The 22,306-nt window shown below is 44.8% G+C and overlaps 1 protein-coding gene across 7 annotated transcripts in view; it reads left to right on the forward strand.

The window, feature by feature from the left end:
* Positions 1-22,306, forward strand: part of CTPS2 (CTP synthase 2) — a 541,710-nt gene that overhangs the window by 10,928 nt on the left and 508,476 nt on the right. For all 7 annotated transcript variants that reach the window (XM_030202308.1, XM_030202304.1, XM_030202305.1 and 4 more), the window contains exons 3-6: positions 2,109-2,279; positions 3,541-3,641; positions 16,762-16,878; positions 18,244-18,327. In XM_030202308.1, coding sequence (XP_030058168.1) covers positions 2,109-2,279; positions 3,541-3,641; positions 16,762-16,878; positions 18,244-18,327 — 473 coding nt within the window. The remainder of the gene's footprint in view (positions 1-2,108; positions 2,280-3,540; positions 3,642-16,761; positions 16,879-18,243; positions 18,328-22,306) is intronic.

Below are 22,306 nucleotides of genomic sequence, written 5' to 3' on the forward strand. Positions count from 1 at the left end.
AATCGGAAACTTTACTAGCAAAGGCCTTTGCTAGTCCTCGCGTGCCGATGTGCACCGCGCATGCGCGGCCGTCTTCCCGCCCGAACCGGCTCGTGTTCGTCAGTCTTCTTTTGTCCGCGCTCGGGACGGTCGTGTTTTGCGCCGTTTCGCGCCCCTAATAGTTGACCCTCACGCGTCTTCGCGATTTTCGCTGAAAAAAAAAAATAAAAGACGGACCTTTAAAGTCTTTATCCCTTTCCCGTGCTTCCAGCTTTTGCCCCGCGTAAGTTTCCTTTCGCTTTCGGGGTAGGCCTTTTTTGAGGCCTCGGTACGGGTTTTTTCTCTCCCTATTTTTGGTGCCTATATCGCCATTACGAGTTTTGATTTCGCCGGCGTGATTTTTCCGCCCATGTCATCGAAGTCTCCCAGCGGCTTCAAGAAGTGCACCCAGTGCACCCGGGTAATCTCGCTCACTGATAGGCACGCGTCGTGTCTTCAGTGTCTGGGGGCTGGGCACCGCCCTGCAGGCCTGTAGTCTTTGCGCCCTTTTACAGACGAGGACTCAGGTAGCGAGATTGGCCCAGTGGAACGTGTTGTTCTCGGGCTCTTCGTCGACAACAGCACCAGGGGCATCGAGTGCATCGACGTCGACAGCATCAAGACCTTCGACCTCGGCATCGACTGCATCGAGGCATCGACCCTCTGCATCGTCGGTACCGAGACATCGAAAGGCTGCGTCGGCGTCGGTGGTACCGGGACCTCCACTAGTGCTGATGTCATCGGACGGTGGTGCTTCGACTAGAGTGCAGGTGAGGGCTGTCCATTCCCCTGCTGGTGGCGGTGAGCCTTCGGGTGGGTCTCCCCCTACCCTGAGGGCTCCTGCGGTACAGCCCCCCCGAGACCTGACCTTCTTCGGCCTCGGCCCCGAGGAAGCGACGGCTGGATTCTACGTCCTCCTCGTCGGTACCAGGAAGTTCCAGTGACATGCTTCGTTTGAAAAAGTCAAAGAAGCATCGACACCGGTCTCCTTCCCGCATTGGTACCGAGAGCTCTGGGTCGCCGAGGGAGTCGGCACCCAGTAGGCATCGGCACCGGGAGGACCGCTCACCCTCTGTTCAGGAGGTGTCGATGCGCTCCACCTTGGACAGCCTGGAACAGCCTCCACGCCCGGAACAGACTCTGACCTCGACGCCTGCATCGGCTTCCATGTCTTTCTCCACAGCCGCTCTGCACGAGAGTCTCCGGGCTGTTCTCCCAGAGATCCTTGGAGAGCTGTTACGCCCTTCTCCTCCGGTACCTTAGCCTTCTTTAGGGCCAGATCCACCACACCAGAGTCCTGAGGCAACTGAGTGCGCATCAGCTCTGGGTCCCCATGGATCCGGTACTGGGACTCGATCTTCTTGGGAATGTGGGGATTACTTAGAGGCTTGGTCCAGTTCGCCAGCAATGTCTTTTTTAGGACATGATGCATGAGTACTGTGGACGCTTCCTTAGGTGGAGAAGGATAGTCCAAGAGCTCAAACATTTCAGCCCTGGGCTCATCCTCCACAACCACCGGGAAGGGGATGGCCGTAGACATCTCCCGGACAAAGGCCGCAAAAGACAGACTCTCGGGAGGAGAAAGCTGCCTTTCAGGGGAGGGAGTGGGATCAGAAGGAAGGCCATCAGACTCCTCGTCAGAGAAATATCTGATGTCCTCCTCCTCCTCCCACGAGGCCTCCCAATCGGTATCAGACACAAGTGGGAGCGTCGAGAGGTAGACTCCCTCGCCAGCACCGGCGGAATCCTAAAATGTAGGTAGATTCCATGCTGCTTACCTCAGGAATAAGCTGTGGCTTTCCCCTAGTCTACCTTGATAATGGTTTTTGGAGTTTTCTCCCGGAACTTTTTTAATCCCGGCTATGCTAACTGCTTTGATCACATCCTCCAGTAGCAGATTCCAGTGATTAATTAGACATTGATTGAAAAAATTATTTTATTCTGATTTTGCTTTAAACGTACTATTTAATAACTTAATGGTTTGTCCCCTAGTTTTTGTACTTCTTGAAAAGAGTAAATATTCAGTGCGTGTTGATCTGTTCCACTCCACTCAGGACTTTTATAAACCTCTAAATGTTTCTTGTTTTCAGGTGAAGTTTTTGTCTTGGATGATGGTGGAGAAGTTGATTTGGATTTGGGTAACTATGAAAGATTCTTAGACATCAACCTTTACAGAGATAACAACATCACGACAGGAAAGATTTACCAACATGTCATCAACAAGGAACGGCATGGCGATTACCTGGGGAAAACTGTGCAAGGTACTTTAGAAAATAGATACTTGCAGTTGAAATAATTTAAAATGATAACAGATGAGGAACTTTCGCTTGATAACATTTGTTCAGTCTGGTAGCCAGCACTTCCTTGTCATTAGCAGCTGATGAAGCCATAGACTTGTAGGTTATGACCATCTACCAGATATACTAACTGACTAAGGAGCATACCATCCTATATGACAGAGTTCAGTTCAGTGCTCTCTATCTCCAGCAGGCTGGGAAGCTCCTGGTTTCTTCTTCTAGTGTTGCTCCTGTTCTGGGCAGTAGCGTACCTAGATTGGCTGCCTTTAATAGTATAGCTTGAAAATCAGTCTTCCATTGGTGACTCGACCCAGGCCGTGTTTTGGTGTACAACGCCTGCGTCAGGGGTCAAAAGCGTTCTGACATCTATTGGTTTCAATATGCAGCAGCAAAGCTTAATCCCTTGCACATCCCAAAATCATCACTCTGTGCATAAGAAACCAAGACAGTTCCTTAGTTCTTTGATTAATGAAACTCATCTTGAGCACATGTTCAAAAAGGCAGCTAATGAAATTCAAACAATAAGGTTAATGTACTGGAGGAATAGCTTAATGGTTAGAGCAGTGGGCTGGAAACCAGGGGAGCCCGTTTTAAATCCCACTGCGGATCCTTGCGATCTAGAGCAAGCCTCTTGACCCTCTGTTTCCTCAGGTACAAACTTAGATTGTGAGCAGTGGCATTCCTTGGTCAGCTGCCACCCGGGGCGGATCGCCGCTGTGCACCCTCCCCCGGGGTGCAGCGCCCCCTCCCCCCGGAGCATTCTTCCTACCTGCTGGGAGTAGCCACACGGCTGTCGACTCTGCTGGTTCCCTGTTCCCTCTGCCCCGGAACAGGAAGTAACAGTAGAGGGAGCAAGGAACCAGTGCCACGGGGCTGTCGATTCTGCTGGTTCCCTGTTCCTTCTGCCCCAGAACAGGAAGTAGCAGCAGGGGGAGCAGGGAACCAGTGGAGTGAACAGCCACGCGTGGCTGCTCCCTGCACCACCCCTGCAGCGTGCACCCGGTGGCAGACCGCCCCCACCGCCCTGCCCTTGGTATGCCACTGATTGTGAGCCCACTAGGAAAAATGCATACCTGAATGCAATTTGGAAAAAGGCTTGAGCTAAATAAATAAAAAACAGTTAAACCAACTGTAGTAATGATTGTTGTAATTATATTTTATAACTCATTTTGACAAGAAGATGGGAAAGAAATTGAATAAATGAAAATATTGATTTGTTTTCCAGTTGTTCCACATATCACTGATGCTATTCAGGAGTGGGTGATGAATCAGGCAAAGGTTCCTGTGGATAGCGACGAGAGAGAGCCTCAGATATGTGTCATTGAGGTGAGTGCTTTATGATCATCATGTAAATTTGTATGTGCACTAAGACATTGTGTAATGAGTATAGGGTCTTTTCCCATAGCAGCAGGGTGGGTGTAAAGCATTAATGAATCAGGCCTAAAATGTTGAACAGTTACTGAGAAGAATTAAGCTGTCTGATAGCATCACGTGACTTGGTCCACAGGTAGTAGACCACGACGCATTAATCAGTGGCAAGGCAATTTAATAATTGATGTCATTGTGACTGTAATTTCAACTAAGACAATGGAATAAACAGTATAAAAAGTTTAAACATAATTACTTTGCTTAAAATAATGTGACTTTTTCTGTATCCAAACATGTCCTATTTTGGTGCAGTCAAAAACAACCAGCAACAAGGAAAAAAATGTCCCTATGAAGGTGTGTAGAATTGCTGAAGAAGTATGGAAGGGATGCTGACCAACCAAACACAAAAAAGTCTCCAGAGGTTGATTGTAGTACAGTTTATTACATTGGACTCGACACGGACCGTGTTTCGGCAACAAAAGTGCCTGCCTCATGAGCCATTTATTGATGCGATGGTTGTGTACTTTATGGCTCTTTGAGTTAATGTTTTTTGGATTGATCCGGTTTATGACACTGTGTTTTATAGACTTTCCTGAGACAGGCACTTTTGTTGCTGAAACACGGTCTGTGTCATGTCCAACATTTCTGGTCTTTTAATAAATTGTACTACAATCAACCTCTGGAGACTTTTTGGTTGGTCAGCATACCTTCCCTATTTCTTCAGGATTCTATTTTTATTATTAATTACATTTGTACCCCACGCTTTCCCACACATAGCAGGTTCAATGCGGCTTACATAGTAAATAGAATTGGGAGGGGTAAGGAGTAGGAAGGATGGAGAGGAAGAGATTGAGGAATGAGCATAAGGAGATTGTGAGACATGGTCAAAGGTATAGTAATCGTCGGGGCAGGAATCATATGGGTGGGCTTAAAAAGTTAAGTTGGGTCATTAGGGTAAGCTTTCTTGAAGAGATGGGTCTTCAATATTGTTCGGATGGATCTTGGCAGAGCGTTCCAAAGCTGGCTGCCCAAAAAGGAGAAACTGGATGCATAGGAGGTCTTATATTTAATACCTTTGCAGTTGGGAAGGTGTAAATTGAGGTAAGTACGAGAAGACGATGATCTATTTCTGGTTGGGAGGTCGATGAGGTTATTCATTTAGTTAGGGGATTCTCCATATATGATCTTATGAATCAGAGTGTGGACTTAAAATTTATTCTTTCTCTGATGGGGAGCCAATGAAGCTTCTCACGAAGAGGTGTTGCGCTATCGAATCTTGACTTGCCAAAGATAAGTCTGGCTGCCGTGTTTTGGGTAGTCTGAAGTTTCTTCAGGATTAGGGTCTTACATCCTAAGAAAACACTGTTGCAGTAATCTGCTTGCGTGAGTACTGTGGATTGTACTAAGTAAGGTATGATTTCACTCGTTTCAAACTCCACATCATATTAAACATTTTTTTTGTGATGAATGTAGCATGGTTTTCAAATGATAGATGGTTATCAATCGTATTTTTCGGTTGTCAGATATGGAGAGTAACGTCTGGGGTGCTAAGAGTAGTCGGGAGAAGTGGAGAGTATTGAGATGAAAGGACTAGACACTGTGTTTTCTCTTTGTTCGAATTTCATCTTGAAAGCGTTAACCCAAGAGGTTAGGGTGGTCATGCCTATATTTATTTTATCGGAGATTTCAGATAGATTGGATTTAAAGGGGATAAATATAGTGATGTGGTCAGCATAGATGAAGGGATTAAGGCCATGTTTGGCTAGTAACTTGGCTAGGGGAATCATCATGAGGTTGAAGAGTATTGGGGAAAGAGGAGATCCCTGCGGTACCCCGCATTCAGATGACCATGGGGAAGGTATGTTTGTAATTCCTTTGACTTGGTAAGATCTTGTGGTAATAAAGATTTTTATCCAGTTGATGATATTGCCACCGATCCCAAGTTTGTCCAGAAGTTTAGTTAGGATAGTATGATCAACCATGTCAAAAGCGCTGGATAAGTGCAGTAACATTCGCCCCCAGGGTGCCTTATCCTATTTTTGCCCCCAGGTGCTAAATCAAGGCTATGAGAACCTTATAAAAATGTGGAGCTACGGCCAGAGAGCCTGGGCAGGGCATAGTATCAAACCCCCAATGTCACCATATTCCTTTGACCTAATGACTCTGCCCTTCTTCCTGTCCCTTCCCTCAATATCTTATGTCTCCCCACACACCCTGATTTTCATGGCCACTCTTTACTCCCTACCCCATGATCTAGAACAACAGTGATTCCTGCTGCTACCTTGTGAGTTCTTTTGTATTTTCAGATAACAAATGTGTATAGACCTCAGATTACAGGCTCACACATTCACCCAGGAAACAGATACAATAGATAATTTTAAAAAAAAATTTATTTATAGGGTTTGAAACATTATACAATGTAAAAGGAGAAAAAGAATAAGGGGAGAAAAACACTGTTGATAATAAGAATGTGCAAGCATGTATACAATTAATGCAATAAACCATAGACTTATATCAAAAGAAATAATTAAATATTGAGTATAGAAAGTGAATCGGCATGCATTTGCAAGAGGAGAGGAGATATGGAGAGAGACTAAGGATAAGAGGAAGGAGAGCAGTAAGAGTCTAGAGTTGATAAGATAGATACTTTTAATATGATGACAGCAGAATATTCAGCTCACACAGGTTCTGGTTACAGTAGACAGTTTTCATGGCAATCTCTCTTCTTTGCGCAGGGAGGGGGCATGAAAGGCTGGACTGCAAAGACTTGTTGCTATATCTCCACAGTGCACAGAAATGAAATAGCAGAGTGAAAAGAAGATAAACTCTAAAGAAGTTCCCTAAAAATATATATTTATGCTTCTTAAAACAATTTAATATACCGCCATTTCTGGGTATAGGATACAGTGGTTTACAGAAAAAAAGAAAGAAAAAAACAAAAAAGAACTCAATTTAGGATAGGAAAATTGCAATCATACACTCAAAAAAAAAAGTTAAAACACAAGCCACAACCCAAGGATGCATTAATCTGCAGGCCAACCAAATCCTACTGTCCAGGAACTTCAAAAGCAGACTGAAAGAAGTGGGATTTTAAAATAACTTTAAACTCAGGAGACAAAAGTTCTGCATGGATGTGAGATGGTGTTCTGACTTGGTTTTACAGCCTGCCTCACTGACACAGACTACTCATTAATTACTGTGGATTCTTTTGGATTCGTATTAGGTAAATGAGACTTTTATTAGAGGTTCTAAGATACACAATGATTAAGATATATACAAAATGATTAAGCTATATAACTGAAAATAAACAATACCTATAAACAATCATTACATCGCTGATCACTACATCCAAGCAAAGCTAGGAGCTTCTAGACCAGGAAAAGAAGCAATAATACATCATAATATACATACGTCATAACTTTACATACATCACTGGTCCTTAATCTCTACATCCAGGCTTTTATCAGCTGGGGGGAGGGGCCCTGTTCACATCGAAAGCCAGGAGTCTTGACCAGGAAATATTGTTCTCTGCGCAGTACGTATGTTATTCACAGAGGAGCTCCTAATTTCACTGGCAGAAATTCCCCTTTTTATTAGGCTTAGAACTCATGTTCAGAGCTAAGGAAAATTACAGAATGCTTGAGAATGTGGGAATGTGGTCACGTGCTTCTCATTCCGGGTGGCCAATCTGAATTCGAAACAGGCTCCACCTCTCCCTTCACGTACCTAATTAATTAGAGCTGTGTCTTATCTTCTTGCCGATGACACAAAATTATTCAGGGTCGTCAAGTCGCAGGAGGAATGTGAACGATTACAGGAGGACCTTGCGAGACTGGGAGAATGGGCGTGCAAGTGGCAGATGAAGTTCAATGTTGACAAGTGCAAAGTGATGCATGTGGGTAAGAGGAACCCGAATTATAGCTACGTCTTGCAAGGTTCCGCGTTAGGAGTTACGGATCAAGAAAGGGATCTGGGTGTCGTCGTCGATGATACGCTGAAACCTTCTGCTCAGTGTGCTGCTGCGGCTAGGAAAGCGAATAGAATGTTGGGTGTTATTAGGAAGGGTATGGAGTCCAGGTGTGCGGATGTTATAATGCCGTTGTATCGCTCCATGGTGCGACCGCACCTGGAGTATTGTGTTCAGTACTGGTCTCCGTATCTCAAAAAAGATATAGTAGAATTGGAAAAGGTACAGCGAAGGGCTTCTAATCAAAAATACAGACTCCGAGTGCACTGTCGGTCAAGGCAGAGTTGAAAAACAATCTTTAGAATCTTTCATTACACCCATGGTGCCCCTTTCACCCGTAAGGGCTATACTAGTGGTGCACAGTTGGGTGTAGTGGGTTTGGGGGCGGGTCAGCAGACAAGATAAGGGAGCAATGGTGAAATGTGTACCTAGCAACATTTTATGAAGTGCACTGCAGTGCCCCCTAGGGTGCCCTATTGCTTTCCTGGGATGTCTGGGGAAGCAGTCTACTAAAAATGCTGGCTCCTCCAATGGTTTGATTTTGTGCGTTTTGCACTTGGATGTTTTTTTTTCCCCCCCCCCCCCCCCCCCCCCCCCCCAAAAATAGACCAAAAAACAAAACATCCAAATCACAAAACCTTGTTCAAAACAGTATTTTTGGAAAAAAAAAAAAAAAAAAGATAGACATTTTTCTTTTTTGAAAATGACCTTCTTTCCTATTCAGATTTTGGATGTTTTTTTGCAAAACGTCAAAGTCGGACTTAGATGTCATATTGAAAATGCCCCTCCCTGTATGTTAATAAAAAGGTATATACCAATGCTTCAGTAAACAGAAAAAAAAAAAAATAAGAGAAATATTGCGAAAAAAACCTCACCAAAGAATAAGTGCAAAATAGGACGTCATACAGCCAAGAAAATAGCAAAATGATGTGATTTTTCTTTTTTGTTTCAATATTTTTTTTTTTTATTGATGGCAACACAGGAGATACAAAAACATCAAATTGAAACAGCAACGGTAATACCCAAACACTATGATTAGCAAAGACTCACACTTTCATTGTTCTACACCATTTAAAGTAACCCCACCCCACCCCCCTCCCCACCTCCCACCTCTGAAAAGAACACACAACAATCCCTCTGCCCAAACCATCCCCCTATCCTCCCCCCCCCCCCCATCCCATCTCCCCCTTGACTCGATATCTCGTCCAGGGCGTTGACTCTTAATAGCACCCGGACCTAAGTTATTGATTTTTCTTTTTTATTCCTGCTACATTAAAGTTACCTTCCAAAAATATTATTGGAAAAAGACAAAATATTATTTCCACAGAGCATGTAATTGAAGTGAAACAGCTTAGTATGACATTTTGCAATACGACAAGAGTCCATAAGAGGGTGCAAAAGGTTCAGCTTACACACGCCCCAGTGCCACGGCAGCATTCTGGTTCACTTGTCCTTGCTACAGAAAAGATGTACACAAACCAACAAGGGGGAGCAAGAGAGAAAGATGTTCTCTAACCATATTTACTCTTGTCAGAGGTAAAGTAGTAAAGAATTATGGGGTTCAGTGGAGGAGTGGCCTAGTGGTTAGGGTGGTGGACTTTGGTACTGGGGAACTGAGGAACTGAGTTTGATTCCCACTTCAGGCACAGGCAGCTCCTTGTGACTCTGGGCAAGTCACTTAACCCTCCATTGCCCCATGTAAGCCGCACTGAGCCTGCCATGAGTGGGAAAGCGCGGGGTACAAATGTAACAAAAATAAAATAGATACTATTGGAGATTCTACATGGAATGTTGCTACTATTGGAGATTCTACATGGAATGTTGCTATTCCACGTACGTGCAGGACGTCAGACTCACAGAAGCAGAAGCCTGCGCGGCCACATTGGTGATCTGCAAGGGCCGACTTCTACATGGAATGTTGCTAGTGGAATAGCAACATTCCATGTAGAATCACCAATAGTAGCAACAGTGGAGGAGTGGCCTAGTGGTTAGGGTGGTGGACTTTGGTCCTGAGGAACTGAGTTCGATTCCCACTTCAGGCACAGGCAGCTCCTTGTGACTCTGGGCAAGTCACTTAACCCTCCATTGCACCATGTAAGCCGCTTTGAGCCTGCCATGAGTGGGAAAGCGCGGGGTACAAACGTAACAAAAATAAAATAGATACTATTGGAGATTCTACATGGAATGTTGCTACTATTGGAGATTCTACGAGGAATGTTGCTACTATTGGAGATTCTACATGGAATGTTGCTATTCTACTAGCAACATTCCATGTAGAAGGCTGCGCAGGCTTCTGTTTCTGTGAGTCTGACGTCCTGCACATACGTCCTGCACATACGTCCCAGCCTGCGCGGCCACATTGGTGATCTGCAAGGGGGAATAGCAACATTCCATGTAGAATCTCAAATAGTAGCAACAGTGGAGGAGGAGTGGCCTAGTGGTTAGGGTGGTGGACTTTGGTCCTGGGGAACTGAGGAACTGAGTTCGATTCCCACTTCAGGCACAGGCAGCTCCTTGTGACTCTGGGCAAGTCACTTAACCCTCCATTGCCTGCCGCATTGAGCCTGCCATGAGTGGGAAAGCGCGGGTACAAATGTAACAAAAACAAAAAAACAAAACAATTTAAACGGTTAGGAGAGGCTCCTGGCTGTTTAATTCACTTGTCCGGGCTAACAGGGCATATTCAGTGGCTTGTCAAGTTTTCAGCTTTAATTAGGGCTTGATAAACCACCCTAGGGCGAGGGTCTTCAGAGTGGTTTACAAAAATACAAGTGATTAAATATAGAAATAGAGCAGGCAGAGAGAGAAAAATGAAACAAAGAAAGGCAGAAGGAAGAGGAACTCCATTTGTCACAGGAAACGAAAGTTAAAAGGAAGAGGGAAGAGCAGAGAGGGTATGCCATGATACTGTCACATGTGGAGGGGCATTTTCGAAAGGGACGTCCAAGTTGCGATTTGGACGCCCTTGCAAAACGGCAAAATCCAGGGGCGGGGAAACCCGTATTTTTGAAACAAGATGGACGTCCATCTTTTGTTTCGAAAATACCGTCAGGGACGTCCAAATCCTTATATTTCAACATTTTTATTGATGACAAAAACAGAAAAAAAAACATCTACGATATTCATACACAGAGGTTCACATAGGAAAAGATATACAATAAGGACCAAATGATACATTTCGTCATCAAACTTTTAACAATTTAACCCCACCCTGCCCCTCTATCTTATGTTCAACAATTTTTTTTTTTATGGATGATATAATAAAAATGAACGTCAACCGTTTCAATATATATCCATTGAGAAACAAAACAAATAGAATACCAACAGGGCGAAAATCGCATCATCAAAATAGTAAACATTCCCCCCCCCCCCTTCCTCTCCAACTCCGCCCCCCACCCCCCCCACCCCCCCAGATTATATGCCACACCATTGATGTACTTTTAAGCGTATTGCAAACAACTAAAACTCATCCTCCCCCTCTATTGCTGTAACCATCCTCATTCACAGGGACGTCCAAATCCTTAAACTTGGCTGTCCTTAGAGATGGATGTCCCTAGACATGGACGTTTCTGACTTTCGTCGATTTTCGAAACCAAAGACGTCCATATCAAAAACGACCAAATGCAAGCCATTTAGTTGTGGGAGGAGCCAGCATTTGTAGTGCACTGGTCCCCCTGACATGCCAGGACAGCAACTGGGCACCCTAGGGGGCACTGCAGTGGACTTCATAAATTATTCCCAGGAACATAGCTCCCTTACCTTGTGTGCTGAGCCCCCCAACCCCCCCCCCCCCCCAAAAAAAAAAAAACACTACCCATAACTGTACAACACTACCATAGCCCTTACAGGTGAAGGGGGCACCTAGATGTGGGTACAGTGGGTTTGTGGTGGGTTTTGGAGGGCTCGCTGTTTCCTCCACAAACATAACAGGTGTGGGGGCGGGAATGGGGCTGGGTCCTCCTGTCTGAAGTGCACTGCAGCCACTAAAACTGCTCCAGGGACCTGCATACTGCTGTGACGGACCTGAGTATGACATCTGAGGCTGGCACAAAATATTTTTAAGGATGTTTTTTTGAGGGTGGGAGGGGGTTAGTGACCTCTGGGAGAGTAACGGGAGGTGATCCCCGATTCTCTCCGGTGGTCATCTGGTCATTTCAGGCACCTTTTTCTGCCTTAGTCGTAAGAAAAACAGGTCCGGGTGTCAGGGATGTCCTTGTTTTTTTTTGATTATGGGTCAAGGATGTCCAAGTATTAGGCACAGCCAAGTCTTGCCTTCGCTACGCCTCTGAAACACCCCCTTGAACTTTGGCCGTCCTTGCGACGGAGTACAGTTGGAGACGTCCTAAATTGGGTTTCGATTATACCGATTTGGACGTCCCTGGGAGAAGGACGTCCATCTTCCGATTTATGTCGAAAGACGGACGTCCTTCTCTTTCGAAAATGAGCCCCATAGTCTACGCCACACCAATCAGCTAGAGTCTAGGGAGCGGAGAAGATAAACTAGAAAACTCAGGGATTAAGGCCAAAAGCTTCTTTGAAATGAAGAGTTTTAAAGGCAGAGCGAAAGTCTCCAAATGCAGGTAAAGTCCCTTAATTGGGGAAGGAGGGCATTCCAGAGGGAGGGGCCTACAATGTGAAAGTCTTTATTCTGAACAAAGGCAAGCGAACATACCAAAAGAAAGGAATGTGAAGCAGATGGGATTGGGACAAACGGCATGTCCTGGGGGGAGTATAAGGAAGTGGGTATTGAGAAAGGTATGGTGGCAAACCCGAGTGCTTCTGAAAATGCTTGCTTAGCACCTAAGCAAATGCTGGATATTTTGTGGGCGTTCTGAGAACAGAGTTGGCACTTAGATGGCTAAATGCCAAAATTCAGCACTAAACTGGCTAAGGTAGCTGCATAAATAGGACTGGGAAAAGCACTGTCCAATCTATTTGGTTCAACTTATTTGATTAAATTGCAACTGGCAAGAACATACTACTTCTACAATTTGACATGTCTAGCACCTTCGACATGGTTGATCATGGAATACTATTACATGTCCTCGAGTACTTCGGAATTGGAGGCAGCGTTCTCAGTTGGTTCAAGGGGTTCCTAACCTCACGATCATACCAAGTGACATCTAACTCAACTACATCAGCCACATGGATACCTGAATGCGGAGTTCCACAGGGATCCCCCCTCTCACGAACCTTATTCAACCTAATGATGATACCCTTGGCCAAATTACTATCAAACCAAAACCTCAACCCATATATATACGCAGACGATGTAACGATTTACATCCCATTTAAACAAGATTTAAAGGAAATTTCCAATGATATCAACCAAAGCCTACATGTCATGCATTCATGGGCGGATGCATTTCAACTGAAACTCAATGCAGAAAAAACCCAATGCCTAATCCTCACCTCTCAACACAACACGAACAAATTCACCACCATTACCACATCAAAACTGAACCTTCCAATTTTGGATACCCTAAAAATTCTTGGAGTTACCATTGATCGACACCTAACTCTTGAGAGTCACGCGAAAAACACAACTAAGAAGATGTTCCACTCAATGTGGAAACTAAAAAGAGTAAGACCTTTCTTCCCAAGGACCGTCTTCCGCAATCTGGTACAATCAATGGTACTCAGTCATCTAGACTACTGCAACGCACTCTACGCTGGCTGCAAGGAGCAAATAATCAAGAAACTTCAGACAGCTCAGAACACAGCAGCTAGACTCGTATTCGGTAAAACAAAATATGAAAGTGCGAAACCCCTACGAGAAAAGCTACACTGGCTCCCACTTAAAGGACACATTACGTTCAAAATATGTACCCTAGCTCACAAAATCATTCACGGAGATGCCCCAGCCTACATGTCAGACTTGATAGACTTACCACCCAGGAATGCTAAAAAATCATCCCGCACATTCCTCAATCTTCACTTCCCCAACTGTAAAGGTCTAAAATACAAACTAACGCATGCCTCTACCTTTTCCTACTTGAGAGCACACAATTCTGGAACGCGCTGCCGCACAGCCTGAAAACGATCTATGAACTAACTAACTTCCGCAAACTACTGAAGACCCATCTCTTTAACAAGGCATACCACAAAGATCAACAAATGTGAACTCCTACAAATACACCCAGAATTGTCTTACAGCATTTGCTTGTCACTCTATCTTATTTCATCATTATCATGTTAACCAAGATCATTATGTAATACTAAATGTCTATTTTCCTATATATTTCCACTACTCATGATGTATTGTAAGCCACATTGAGCCTGCAAAGAGGTGGGAAAATGTGGGATACAAATGCAATAAATAAATAAATAAATGCTGACTATTTACACTTAACCAGTTAGGCCACATATGCCCTGATATTCTTTGCCAGTGCCCAGACATGGCCTGGTATTGAATATTCAGGCATAAAATCCTTTGGCAGACAAAAAAAAAAGCTTACCACTGCTGGCTGTCTACCCATATGTCTTCGGGCTACCAAAGGAAACCAAACTGAAATCAGGATCAAAGATAGTTTGATAATATAGATCAGAGCCTGAAATGTACAGCTGATGGGAGATACTATCAAGCGATATTGCTCACTTATAACGGGTGTTTTTCATAGACTGCAGGATCGATGAGGCATACAGGTGGGTGATGTGATCCGACCGTGCTGGGTTGGAACCATTCTTCCAGAGCTCAGAAGTTAGCACATGTGCATAAGTACATAAGTATTGCCATACTGGGAAAGCCCAGCATCCTGTTTCTAACATTGGCCAATCCAGGTCACAAATACCTGGCAGGACCCCAAAAATGTACAAAACATTTTATACTGCTGATCCCAGAAATAGTGGCTTTTCCCCAGTCCATTTAATAGCGGTCTATGGACTTTTCCTTTAGGAAGCCGTCCAAACCTTTTTTAAACTCCGCTAAGCTCACCGCCTTTACCACATTGTCTGGCAACGAATTCCAGAGTTTAATTACACGTTGAGTGAAGAGAGGTTTTCTCCGATTCGTTTTAAATTTACTACATTGTAGCTTCATCACATGCCCCCTAGACCTAGTATTTTTGGAAAGCGTGAACAGACGCGTCACATATGTGGCTCCTTCCATGTGCAACGCTTCTTTGAGTTTCCTAGTTAGTTCTGAAGTTCAAAAGATTCTGGCATCTGTCAGGGAGGCTGCAGGTGGGAAGGGTTATATGGCATGGAGGAGCACACTAATGATTAGAGCAGCAGGCTGAGAGTGAGGGAAGCCAGGTTCAAATCCCACTATGGCTCCTTGTGATCATGGGCAAATTACTTAACTCACCATTGCCTGGGGACGTAGACAGAACCCACGGGGCGGGGATGGGGGGCAAACTTTGTCCCCATGTCATTCTCTACGTGTGACTGAGCGGAAAATCAAAACTGAACAACTGATGACACCACTGCACGCAGAAAGGGCTGTGCATGGTCATAACTTGACACTAAGTTCTTTGCTCTGGGAGAGCAGTTCATCCAGGTGCCATTAGACAATGTTGTTGCCAATGACATTATGCCCTTAGTTTCCCCTTAGGAAAACTGGTCTTTTAAGCTCTCCACATCTATTAGAGCAGTGGCTCTCAATCTAGTCCCTGAGATATACCTAGCCAGTCAAGTATGCATAAGGTAGATTTGCATACAGTGGAGGGTAGGTGCATTTAAATTTATCTCATGCATTTTCATTGTGGGTATCCTGAAAACCTGACTGGCTAGGTGTGTCCCGAGGACTGGATTGAGAACTTCTGTATTAGGGACGGAAATTTTATGTGCTTAAAGAAGATTTGTTAAACTGACTCTACATGCATAAAATCTCTGAAATAATGTGTGTAGATTTAACGTGCATAACTTGAATTACTCGCTGCAGCCAGAAATGCTCTGATAATTTTTGTTTTATCTTTGTTGTCCTTGTGTAAGGGTCTCCACCCCTTTTTTAAGCGTTCGTTAACAGCGGAATATCAAAAATAAACTGAAATTTGGTTTTGCATGAAGTAGTCTACTCTGAGTGGTGAGGGAAGGTGTTCTGTATGCCGACTCTGACACGTGAGACAAGCAGAGCTGGCTGACATACTTTGAAATATTTGTGGTGCCAGCCTTTGTTTTGGAACAGGATTAAGCTACAGTAAATGAATCTTGCCTTGATTTGAATGAAATTAATTGCATAGCTGAAAAATGACAAAAAAGAATGGAACTGAGTGAGTTTTGCAAAAAGTGCTGTTCAATTACGCTTACATACCGCCAGTGGCGTACCAAGAGGGGGCGGTGGGGGGCGGTCCACTCCGGGTGCACGCCACTGTGGGGTGCCGCGGCGCGCGCCTGTCGGCTGCGAGTTCGAATCGCTACGCTTAATTCTCTCGTTCGCTGCAGCTCCCTCCCTCTGCCCCGGAACAGGTTACTTCCTGTTCTGGGGCAGAGGGAAGGAGCTGCAGCGAACGAGAGAATTTAGCGTAGCGATTCAAACTCGCAGCCGAGAGGCGCGCACCGCGGCACCCCCCCCCCTAGCGGTGTGCACCCGTGGTGGGCGGGGCATCGGCGATCCGCCCCGGGTGTCGTCGAGTCTAGGAACGCCACTGCATACCGCCTTCCTTTGTAAAATATGTGGCCAAGTTGATTTACAGCGCGTGAAAAATGAGAATACAAAATAAAACGCAGTAATGATAGTAACGGTAGTATCCAGTTTTTCCTACGTCAGCACACAACTATGGAACGCACTGCCAAAAGACTTGAAAACCATATATGACTACACTTCAGAAAGACACTTAAGACCCACCTGTTTAAAAACGCATACCCCGCAGACCCATCGTAACTACCTGAGCTCAGCGACACAACAACGCTAAAGTTCATAATGGCCGTCACCGAACCCCACCGTCGAACGTTTCCTCTATATGGTCCTACCACATGAACCTTAACCTATCACAACTTCACCTTTGTATTTGTATACACCGGAGTCTGCAACTGCTCTCCGGCACTACGTAAGCCACATTGAACCTGCAAAGAGGTGGGAAAATGTGGGGTACAAATGTAACAAATAAATAAATAAATAATGACCTTTTGTTGTGTTGTGCTGACCTGTGAAGTGCGTTTGCTCTTTTCCAGCTGGGCGGCACGATCGGTGACATTGAAGGGATGGCATTCGTTGAAGCGTTCCGACAATTCCAATTCAGGGCAAAAAGAGAAAACTTCTGCAACATTCACGTGAGCCTCGTGCCGCAGGTACCGTAGATGCTGGAGTGACATATTTCAGCGCTGGTTTGCCAGTTTGCTGGAGAAAACTGAGATGTCTGACTCAGTGGTGTAGCTAGGACTGAATGGAGCTCGGGAGTTAAAATTAAGTTATATCCCTTATATCACCATCTCTGTCAAGGTGCTGGGGACTGGGAGGGGAAACCCTCTACAGAGCTCCAGTAAACAAACCCTGCAAAAAGCAAACATATTTTGTTCCCCCTGCCCCCCTCTCTCTGCGGCCCTGAAGGGAGGCGACAGTGTTAGGGATTGGGGGGGGGGGGGGGGCGGTGGCGGCCTTGCCCCGGGCCCTGCTCAGTCTCTCTCCCATTGGGTACCTTGTAGCACAGGCATAGCCAGACCTCGATTGAGGGGGGCACATTTTGCCCTTCCTCCCCGCCGCTCTCTGCCCTTGCTGCAACCCCATATACCTGGACAAAGCCTTCATGTGGTGATAACTCGGCTCCGCACTGCCCTGCTCTGCTTTCCCGTCCCAGCACGATCGCTCGGTTTTAGTGAAATTGAGCATGTTGCGAAGCTCACACATGCTCAATGTCATTAAAACCTTTTCTGGAGATGGGAGGGCGGTAGAACGAGAGGACATGATATGAGAGTGAAGGGGGGCAGACTCAAGAAAAATGTCAGGAAGTATTTTTTCACGGAGAGGGTAGTAGATACTTGGAATGCCCTCCCGCGGGAGGTGGTGGAGATGAAAACGGTAGCGGAATTCAAGCATGCGTGGGATAAACATAAAGGAATCCTGTGCAGAAGGAATGGATCCTCAGAAGCTTAGCTGAGATTGGGAGGCGGGGCTGGTGTTTGGGTGGTGGGGCTAGTTCTGGGCAAGACTTCTACGGTCTGTGTCCTGAAAATGGCAGATAGAAATCAAGGTAAGGTATACACAAGAAGTAGCACATATGAGTTTATCTTGTTGGGCAGACTAGATGGACTGTGCAGGTCTTTTTCTGACGTCATCCACTATGTTACTATGTTACTTGCGCGTGACGGAGAGGGAAGCAGGGCAGGCAGTGCGGCGGCCAGGAAAGCCTCTGCTGGTGGGTCATGAGGACCCCCGCCAGCCAAACCAGCAGACTTTGGGGGGAGGGGGGTGCAGGCCCCCAAGGCCCCCCCCCCCATGGCTATGCCACTGACTTGTAGGCCAAAAAAAAAAAAGAAATGGATCTGCAGTAGGTTGCCCCTTGTTTTTCTACATGAGAAGAAGGCTTTTCTCTATGTGGTCCTATGTATATTAGTGCTCTGTTTTGAGTTTAATTAGGGGGAGTTATTTTTTTTATTACATGTGTTATGAGCTTGTTATGCCAGAATGTGTTCTGTTTTATATTTTTTTTTCCCTAGCCTAATTCAACTGGAGAGCAAAAAACGAAACCAACCCAAAACAGTGTTCGAGCGTTGAGAGGGCTGGGCTTATCACCAGATCTAGTAAGTGACTGGAGGCGACAAAGTTGTCTGAACCCACAGCATATGACGCCTAAGAGGCTCACTGTCCACCTCATACAGAGTTAAACTCTCAGATAGAAAAATAGATCAAGCTATGGTTCTTTCTCAGCTAGAGTATGCTAGTCCTCTTTATTGTGGAATTTCAATGAAGTTGCTGAAAAAAATTGCAACTTCTGCAAAATACGGCAATAAGTACATAAGTGTTGCCATACTGGGAAAGACCAAAGGTCCATCAAGCCCAGCATCCTGTTTCCAACAGTGGCCAATCCAGGTCACAAGTACCTGGCAGAAACCCAAACAATAGTAACATTCCATGTAGAACCCCAAAGAGTAGCAAGATACTAGAATTCTAAAGAATAACAAGATTCCATGCAGAATTTCAAAGTGTATAGCAACATTCCATTTAGAACCCTAAAGAGTAGCAAGATTCCATTCAGAATCCCAAGTACATAAGTGTTGCTATACTGGGAAAGACCAAAGGTCCATCAAGCCCAGCATCCTGTTTCCAACAGTGGCCAATCCAGGTCACAAGTACCTGGCAGAAACCCAAACAATAGTAACATTCCATGTAGAACCCCAAAGAGTAGCAAGATTCTAGAATTCTAAAGAATAACAAGATTCCATACAGAATTTCAAAGTGTATAGCAACATTCCATTTAGAACCCTAAAGAGTAGCAAGATTCCATAAGTGTTGCCATACTGGCAAAGACCAAAGGTCCATCAAGCCCAGCATCCTGTTTCCAACAGTGGCCAATGCAGGTTACAAATACCTGGCAAGATCCCCAAAAAGTACAAAACATTTTATACTGCTTATCCCAGAAATAGTGGATTTTCCTCCAAGTTCATTTAATAACGGTCTATGGACTTTTCCTTTAGGAAGCCGTCCAATATGGCAATAAGGTTCATTTTTAGGAGATCATGGTCTGAACATATGACTCTGCTGTTGGCTTCAGTATACTGGCTCCCGTCGAAAGCTCATATACGGGTGAATTCTATATGTGGCGCCTAAAAAAGTGCTATTTTATAAGTTGTGCTTTAAGATAGGCTTGGCTTATAGAGTAGCGCTTACGCCCAGGACTCACGTCTAATTTTGGTTGCGGTCATTTGCACCAACTGAAATGTGGTGCAAGTGTACGCACCTAATTTGGGAGTATATCCCCTGTATTCTATAACAACCCATGTAAATGCTAGGAACGTCCCAGTTCCTCCGATAATCCTCCCATTTCCGCGCCTTTTTTTTTTTTTTTTACCTACACATAAAATTTAGGCATGTAAGTTCCAATTAAATCTAATTAGTGCCAATAATTGCTTGTTAAAAGGCAATTATTGGCACTAATTAGCTCATTATTCAGTTGAATTGCACGCATGAATTGGGTGTGCACCTTAATTTGCGCATGCAATTTTTGGCGAATATTATACAATTAGGGGGACAGTGGATAAGCTAGCATACCTCATGTTTAAGATATTGCATGGTGTGGCACTGGAAGGTGTGACAGAATCAGGGGCGTAGACAGACCGGCAGGAGGGGGGGTCCAGAGCCCGAGGTGAGGGGGTACATTTATTCCCCCCCCCTGCACTGCCGCCACCACCAACTTTGAACCCCCCCGCCTGCTGACGATCCTCTCGACCCCCTCCCCCACTGTCGCGTACCTTTGCTGGCGGGGGACCCCAACCCCCGCCAGCCGAGGTCCTCTTCTTCCTTCGTTCTGTTTCTGAGTCCGATGTCCTGCACGTACAACGTGCAAGATGTCAAGACTCAGAAACAGAACGAAGGAAGAAGAGGACCTCGGCTGGCGGGGGTTGGGGGTCCCCCGCCAACAAAGGTATGTGACGGGCGGTTGGCGGCGGGATTGGGGGTCGAGAGGGTCGTCGGCACGGGGGGTCCAGGGCCAAATCTACGGGGGCCCAGGCCCCCGTGGCCCCATGTAGCTACGCCACTGGACAGAATTAATTCAAATTCCATTTGGAAGAAGAACATCTAAGTTTGTCTACTTTGACGTCTTTTATTTATTTATTTATTTATTTATTGCATTTGTATCCCACATTTTCCCACCTCTTTGCGGGCTCAGTGTGGCTTACAATACATTATGAGTCATGAAATACAATTTGTTACAACTTGGTTATGGATTACATTGTGATGAGTTTTTTTGAGTCAAAGTTAAAGTATCGATAAGGAGTATAGTCATGGAAGAAGCACTGAAACATTGGAAGTAAACAAGGGAGACAAAAAGGGGCAATATATGATAACAGGAAAACACTTGGTATACATTTTCTGTGAGTAAAGGTATGAGTGTGGTAAGATTCCGGGGGATGAGAATTCAGGAGTGGCTGTATTGATGCATAACTGAACAATGAGTTTGGGCTTTATGTGTTTTGGTTCTTTCCGTAAATTTTCTCAAAAAGATGGGTCTTCAATAGTTTGCGGAAGGTGGTTTGTTCGTAGATCGTTTTCAGGTTGCGTGGTAGTGTGTTCCAGAACTGCGTGCTCATGTAAGAAAAGGTTGATGCTTGCAGCCCCTTGTATTTCAAGCCCTTGCAATTTTAAGGAAATAAAATATTAAGAATTTCTTGAATGCGTGTTTCCCTATAAAGTAGAAGCAGTATGGAATGGTCTCCCTTTAGACTACAATCATCTTATGAGATTTCATAAGACAGAATTATTTCAGAGATTTTTAAATCGAATTTTAATGGCTTTTTAGTCCTAGATCGTTATGTTGAAGGGGATAACTGTTGTAATATATTGAATTGCTTTTCTATCTTATGGACTCTGTTTTGGGGATAATATCGTATATAAAACTTTGATTAGATTAGATCACAGACCTGCTTTTGCAGGTGGAATTTTAGTTTTTAATAATGTAATTCCTTATACCAGTTTATTGAAAGATGATGTTTTCTTTTTGTGTGCAGGAGTTGCAGTTCTAATGTTCCTTCAGCGTAGTTACGTTTATAATAGCGCTCTCTCTGCTTATTTCTAAACCTCACGTGTTTGTTAGTGAAATGTTTCCCCAGCTTTTGAGCCCTGGTTCTCGTGACAGTTAGATTTTCCCTATACATCATTCTATAGTTCTTTGAATTGGCCTGTGCGGTAAAACTTCTGCTGTTCCTTATTTCTGTATTGATACTAGTGGGGATGTGGAAATGAAAGCATATGGTCTGTTTCCTAGTAGCTCACTTTATTGTCACGTGCAAGAAGTGAGGATGCTGTTCAGCTCAGGGAGGACTGGTAAGTTGAATACTGTCAGCAATACTTGGGGATGGTATGTGGTTATAACCAAGACTCCATTGTTTGTCTTCCTATATGATTGGTATGGTCGAAACTTGACAACCAGCATTTGAGCGTGGGTGACTGGGGCTCACACAGAGTTGTGGGCGTGGCTCTGGTCACCCTGTTGGGCTGGATGGACTGTACAAGTCTTCATCTGCTGTCATTTACTGTGTTACTGAAAGTGCGTTATCTCCGCTGCCAAAAGATGCTAAGAAAAACACAATGGACCTAACCAATTATCGCCCAGTAGCATCTATTCTGCTCATAACCAAACACATGGAGGGCATAGTGACGAAACAACTCACTGAATACCTAAACAAACACTCAATTCTGTATGAGTCTCAATCAGGATTTCGGGCAAATCACAGCACCGAAACTGTACTAGTGCCCGCAATGAACTCATTCAAACAAACAATTGCAACTGGTAACAACATACTCCTCCTACAATTTGATATGTCCAGCGCCTTTGACATGGTTAATCATGGAATACTACTACACATACTAGAATACTTCGGTGTAGGAGGTACAGTTCTCAAATGGCTCAAAGGATTCCTGACCACAAGAGCATACCAAGTAACAACGAACGCGGACATATCTCCTGAATGTGGAGTTCCCCAAGGACCCCCCCTCTCACCAACTCTCTTCAAACTAATGATGATACCTTTAGCCAAACTTCTAGCCAATCAAAGCCTCAAC

This window comes from Microcaecilia unicolor, chromosome 4 (assembly GCF_901765095.1).
Source record: "Microcaecilia unicolor chromosome 4, aMicUni1.1, whole genome shotgun sequence".
In the NCBI taxonomy this organism is placed as follows: domain Eukaryota; kingdom Metazoa; phylum Chordata; class Amphibia; order Gymnophiona; family Siphonopidae; genus Microcaecilia; species Microcaecilia unicolor.